The 6134-nt window shown below is 39.6% G+C and overlaps 2 protein-coding genes across 4 annotated transcripts in view; one reads left to right on the top strand and one right to left on the bottom strand.

Annotated features, from left to right (window-relative positions):
- LOC102199103 (fructose-2,6-bisphosphatase TIGAR B-like) overlaps positions 1-2741 on the top strand; it is a 10111-nt gene extending 7370 nt beyond the window's left edge. For all 3 annotated transcript variants that reach the window (XM_005740791.1, XM_013912840.1, XM_005740792.1), the window contains one exon: positions 1696-2741. In XM_005740791.1, coding sequence (XP_005740848.1) covers positions 1696-2130 — 435 coding nt within the window. In that variant the 3' untranslated portion in view covers positions 2131-2741. The remainder of the gene's footprint in view (positions 1-1695) is intronic.
- Positions 2742-5585: 2844 nt separating this feature from the next.
- Positions 5586-6134, bottom strand: part of fgf23 (fibroblast growth factor 23) — a 1547-nt gene continuing 998 nt past the window's right edge. Inside the window, exon 3 of the mRNA XM_005740790.1 lies at positions 5586-6025. Within this exon, the coding sequence (XP_005740847.1) occupies positions 5597-6025 (429 nt within the window). The 3' untranslated portion in view covers positions 5586-5596. The remainder of the gene's footprint in view (positions 6026-6134) is intronic.

Raw genomic sequence — 6134 nt, 5'->3', positions numbered from 1 at the left:
AAATAGGTTATGATCAGAGGATCATTTTGAGAGACACTTATTTGTGAGAAAAGAGTAATACCGGACGCAGAGGTCCGAGGAGTTGACATGTGATTTAACAGACTCAAGCCAGCCGTGACCTTGAGGGGCACAGTAAACTGAGTGTGAAGCAAGTCAAGGTTTATGTCTTGAAGTAATTTTGATAATAATGCTGCAGGGGCTGTAGTAGTTTCATCCGTGTCTAGAGAAAGGCATGCTCATTTCGGGATCGTGCCAAATTGAATATTCACGTACAGGGGATCTTCTTTACATGAAATGTATATGTTGTGGTGAAACGGAAGAAACGCCTTATGGTTTTACAGTGGCTGCAGAAATAAGACGGTCAGACTTACCTAGCTTTTTGTTCCGGTGTTTCCTTATATTTAGGTGCTTGGTAATGTATAGCGGGAGACCCGGTGAAGATCCGGAAGACACTGTAATAACATGGGAATGGTTGGTGATATTAAAGTCCTGTTTGTGGCACATTAGTATATGTGAGGGGGCAAACTCCTCAAGATGGGTGGTGACCATGGTGGCTATTTAGAAGTCGGCCATCTTGGATACAACTTTTGTTTTTCCAATAGGAAGAGGGCCATGTGACACATCAAACTTATTGGTGATGTCACAAGGAAAACAATGGTGTGCTTGGTGCTCTAATATCGCCTACCATTCCCACGTTATTACGGTGCATCCATATAAAAGGCCCACCCTGTATTTTCTCTGACCAGCAGTCTAGAGCTTTTCAGGGGCCATTTTCATACATTAACCTAAAATTTATAGAGGACCGAAATGGCAACATCAGTGGTAATAGTAAAGAAATTGAGTTAATGATAACGGAGTTACTATTTATTTCTGTTCTATTTATCTACCTTTGTCTTAATTTTCTAATTTATTTACCTTTGATTTAATTATTCATCCCCTTCAGTTATTTTTAGCTCATCCAATTGTAGAACTGATGAGCTTATCCCACAACTGTCCTGCTCTCTTACTATAGTATTTGGTCAGATTTTGGTGAAATGAACATGATCACCTAATTGGTCTTCAGCATAACTGTCCTTAAGGTTGAGGTCACATTTGTTGTTTTATGGGCAGTAACCTGTGAATGTGGTGGATGCATTTATTTCTGTTTCTTCATTCTCACTTTTTTCTATTCTTATGCTTTTCTGCTTCAGCATGAAAATGAGGGAGGCATCATTTAAAGTCTGTAATGACTTCTGTTTAAGCGTGGCTGGGTTTATAGAGAATGGCTGAACAAGAAATAAATATGTTTGAGGGCAAACTAGAAAGGATGAATGAATGAATCCATAAAAAAAATGTGAGTTCATGCTTTATACTGAGTTGAATGTAAGAACTTCCACAGACAAAGTTGGACTAGATTGATTGATAAATCAGTAGATAAATATATTATATTTTCTGCATAAACTCAGTTTGAGTTGGATAAATCAAAGTCTGACTTTTTAAACCAAAGATGAAAAAAGCAAATCTCTCCAGTGGAAATGCTGCAGTGATCAAATTTTTTTTGGCCTTTTGGTTGAAGGTTGTTTTTTTTTTTGTTTTGTTTTTTTAAATCTAGTATTCACAGCAGCTCTGATGTTTTAATATACAGTAGGTACGAGGACTGAAAATTACATGGAAAAACGAATGGCTCTCTGAGCTTCCCTGTCATGTTGCTTTCAGGTGAAGCTGCGATTCAAAAAATTCCTCAAAGCTCTTTTCAAGCAAATGCTGGATGAGCACCTCTCATCAGGACCGGCTGCCTCTTCAGGAGCTTCAGCATCTGGAGATGTCGCCCAGGGGACCGCGGCCGTTGCCTCCAACACCCCTCCCCGCTGCTCAGCTGATGACGGCCTTCAGGGCGTGCTTGTCCACACTCTGGTGGTGAGCCACGGCGCTTACATTCGTGTGGCCATCTGGCACCTTGTGGAGGACTTAAATTGCGCTCTACCTGCAGGGGCGAAAATGCAGCAAGTGTTTTCACCCTGTCCGAACACGGGCATCAGCCGCTTCATTCTCACTCTGAGTGAGTCTGAGTCTGGGCCAGTCCTCTCCGCTGCTCGCTGTGTTTTTACCAACAGGAAGGACCACCTGGAGAACCTCGCAGATGGTGAATAGCACAAAAGAAAATAAAGAGGTAGATGTTCTCTGCTTGTGTGTGTGTATATGTACACACTATCTGATGGATGATGGAACTATTATAAGCACTAATCTAGCACAGGTAACTGAAGGCTACGTTGCACAGGGTAATTCATGTTTTCTCAGTCGCTGTGTTTCACTGTGGATCAACGCTCAGATTCGGTGTACAGTTCTGTTTCATCATGAAACCATGTCTGTCCAGCTGTAGGCCAGTAAGGTGACCTTTCATATTTAAATTGTTTAATAACTGATCATTAAATTGCCTCTTTTATTGTGTTACACCAAAGTTTGAAGTATTTAATGTATTGTGGCATTTCCTGTGTGGCAGTTGTGCTGCTGCTCATTTTATTGTGTGCAATATTTCGTGAGAGCACTGATACTTTGAGTTTGTGTTAAACATTTCATACAATCACAAGTAATGAGGGAAAAAACAAGTTGCACAAATCACAGAATGCTGTGAAATTACTTGCAAGACATTTGTGGATGTATTGTCTTTTTTTCTGGGTGCTACATATTCATAAGATCTTTTTATGTTGTCTGACATCATTTTATCTCCAATAAATGGCTGATGCAGCTCATGATGACCTCAATCAATAAACCATGGTCTGATTTATTCCCAATAGCTGTGTATAACTGAAAAACTGATGAAAACCAATTTAACACAAAGGCATGTGTTATGAATAGAGCAGAAGAGCATCTCTTAATGGGCTACAGCAGTAGAAGACCACACTCCAGTTCAGAACAGGATACTGAGGCTACAATTTTCACAGTTCACCAAAATGAGACCAGAGAAGATTGGAGTCATCTGGTCTGATGAGTCCATTTCTGCTGCCACATTCAGATGGTGGGATCAGAATTTGATGAGAACGGCATGAAAGCATTGGTCCATCTTGGCTTCTATCAACATTCATGCTGGTGTAGGGTTAATAGTCACCCTGCATGAGTATTTTTGCTGATCATCCATTTATGAACACGGCATCTACTGATGGCTGCTTCCAGCAGGAAAACAAAGCATGTTTAGAGATATCATTCAATCTAATGCTAATGCTAAAAGTTAGTGCACTGGATTTTATAATGTTAGAATAATGAATAAGAGGGGGGGTGTTATGTTTTTGGGAAACTTGTCGTATTTGAGGGCAGACACAAACGGCTGCTGTTGTTTGCATTGAAGGATTTGTTGGAATTACTGGTGCTACATCCTCTGCTACGGTTACGGTGCTAAGTCAGCATTTTCAATTTCTTTTGAATCCATGTTGGATGTCTTTAAGTGCTGATGGGAGATCAGTTTTGCTGCTTCCACCTATTTTTAATATCCTGTTGTGAGTCTCTCGGTAGGTCAAAGTAACAGATATCCTTAAAAAAAAACAACTTGCAAACTCTGACAGGGCGTCATGGATACCACTCTCATGCAGTTTCAGTTTATTCACAAATATATTAAAATACAAATTCCAGCATAATGATATATAAAATAGGTATTTGTGAAATGGAACTCCCCCAAAACTGTTTACGGCTTTTAAAAAGAAGTCCAAATGTCACATTATACACACCAAATACAACATGGAAATTCTTAACATACGTGATCATACTAACCTAAATCACTACAGGGATCCTAACATATAAATTACATCCAATACATCTACAGTATGAACCTCATATAGAGAGCTATTACAGTTTTTAAAAGCTCATTGCCACTCAGCATTCAAAATCAAGCATAATTTAGTAGCAACTGTTGGATTAGAGTCTGTGTGAAGGAAGAAAAAGACATGTTTAAAGTGCTTTGAAGCTCCCCCCAAAATTCTGGACCTCTTGAGGTCACACTAACACATCTACATTTAAGTTTTCTTTCCCATGAGAAGTTTTTTTTTTCTTGGTAGAGCTCACAAAGTCTTATGTTGACTCTAAATGCTACAAGCATCATGAAAAATGTCACATTCAGTTAACTTCAGAAGCCTGAAAAGAAGATCTATAATCTCTCAAGATATGTGGGATAAGCATTGCACCATCTAACATTGCTTTACCTTAAGTGAGGTACAAACAAAGACTGGTCGATGGTCAGTAGTGCTTCACATGAAAGAAAATGGCTAGTTTTATAAATAAGCTAACATATTTGGATAATTTCTTCTTGATTAGATCATCAGTCTTACATATTACATTTGCAGCTTTGCTTCAAAGATTATAAAAGAGTTAAACTGTTGTTTGCTGTTATCTAAAGTAACTGAACTTAATCAACACATATGGTATGAAAAATACCTTTAAAGTAAAACATTAACAGATTTACCAAAAAGAGAGCACACAAAAACAACTCACAAACACAGAACGTATTTTCTTTTATTACTTTATTTTGTCCCAAATTCAAGCAACACTCCATCCAAGACCCCAGCTCATACATTCAAAGACAAACCAAGTTTCCCTTTATGTACATTTGAACTGTCTCACAAATAAATAAAACAAAGGAATGGATTTAAATAAATAAATACTCTTTGGGACTGTTTTTTTGTGTTTGCTGGTGGCGCCCAGCACCTGTAAAAGTCACATAACTGGAGTTAGGAGTTGACATCTGTAAAGGTTATTTACCCCGTACATATATTCCTTCAAGTCATGTATTAAAGACTGGTGGAGGATACACAAATGAGTGATGGCAGTGAAAAGTTGTGGGATTTCCCTGTTTAATTCCAATTTAAGAAGTTAAAAACCGCACAGGACTTTCAAATATTTAATCTTAACCTACCAAATAAAAACTTTATAGTATGTTCGTCATATATATATCGCTTTCTTTTTGTTTTAAACCATTAAATGGTGCCTTCAGTATTCTAGATGCAGGCTAAGTTGAGCTTCTATCATGGGAAAAAATATCAGTGTCACTTTTGAAATGTGGGTTTCTCAGATCAGCTGTAAAAACCTCATTGAGAAGAAACCACAAAATCAAAGATTGCGCACACATGTACACTGATTTGGGGGTAATTAATTTGAAGGGCTCTGGTGATTTTGTGAGAGAAACCAAATAGTATTCCGAAAGAAATCCTGATCAATGCTCAGCGTGAGAGCATGCCAGCTGGAACATCTGGACACCTAAGATATTATTTTAAAAGTGAATACAGGTTAAAACACACGTCCCTCGACTTAAAATCTATATTTACAACTGCGTGAAAACTAAATTAAAAGGAAAGAGAAGGCTGCAGGCGCAGGTGAATTTAAAGACAATATAAATTGTGCAAAAAGAGTTGCAAGTCAAGTTTGTACATTCAGTGTATAAACACACTGCATTGCTGAATGATTCGTGACTAAAAAAGTTTTTAAGTCAGTGTGAAAAAGAGGGAACGACCTTATTGTTCTGCTTTCATTTTTCCATGAAGTCTCATGTTAATATTTTTTCTCTTGTATGATCTAAACTAAAATGTTAAACTATAGACTCACGTAGACTAACTGAAGGCTACCGTGGTCTTTCTCAGCCAACTGTCCCGGCGCTCCGGGGGCTGGCCGGGTTGGAGAAGTGCACGTTCCAGGGGTCTTGGCTGGATGGAGCCGCGAGTTTCTCCCGGGACACGTTGCGTCCGTCATCCCCGACCTCTGTTTCTATTTCCGTCTCCATTTCCACCTCCCTTTCCTCCAGCTCCTCGGGCACGGCCTGGGAGTCCGAACCCTCTTCTGTCTGCCCTCGGTTTCTCTTCTCCCTGTGCAGAAGGAGGCGCTCCAGTGGTACGGTGTTTTTCCTGGGCAAGAAGAGGGAGGTCTGCGGCAGGTTCTGACCCGCCGAGTACACCTGTCGGGAGCCCTCCAGGTTGAACAAGATGCCGGTCCGGCTGGAGTAGTACACGTCCCGGTTGTTCTCCAGGAGCTTGTGGTTGAACAGACAGTCATCCCGAAGGCAGACAGGCTGGAAAAGAGAGAGGTGAGAGGGGCAAAATGAAACAAACGGAAATAACCAACCAAATCTTTCTTTGATGCATGCCATGAAATAAATGTTTGTTTGTTTTTAAAAAACT

The sequence above is a fragment of the Pundamilia nyererei genome, unplaced genomic scaffold (genome assembly GCF_000239375.1).
Source record: "Pundamilia nyererei isolate P.nyererei 1_Seehausen unplaced genomic scaffold, PunNye1.0 scaffold00104, whole genome shotgun sequence".
Lineage (NCBI taxonomy): Eukaryota > Metazoa > Chordata > Actinopteri > Cichliformes > Cichlidae > Pundamilia > Pundamilia nyererei.
This window is presented reverse-complemented; position numbering and strand designations above follow the sequence as displayed.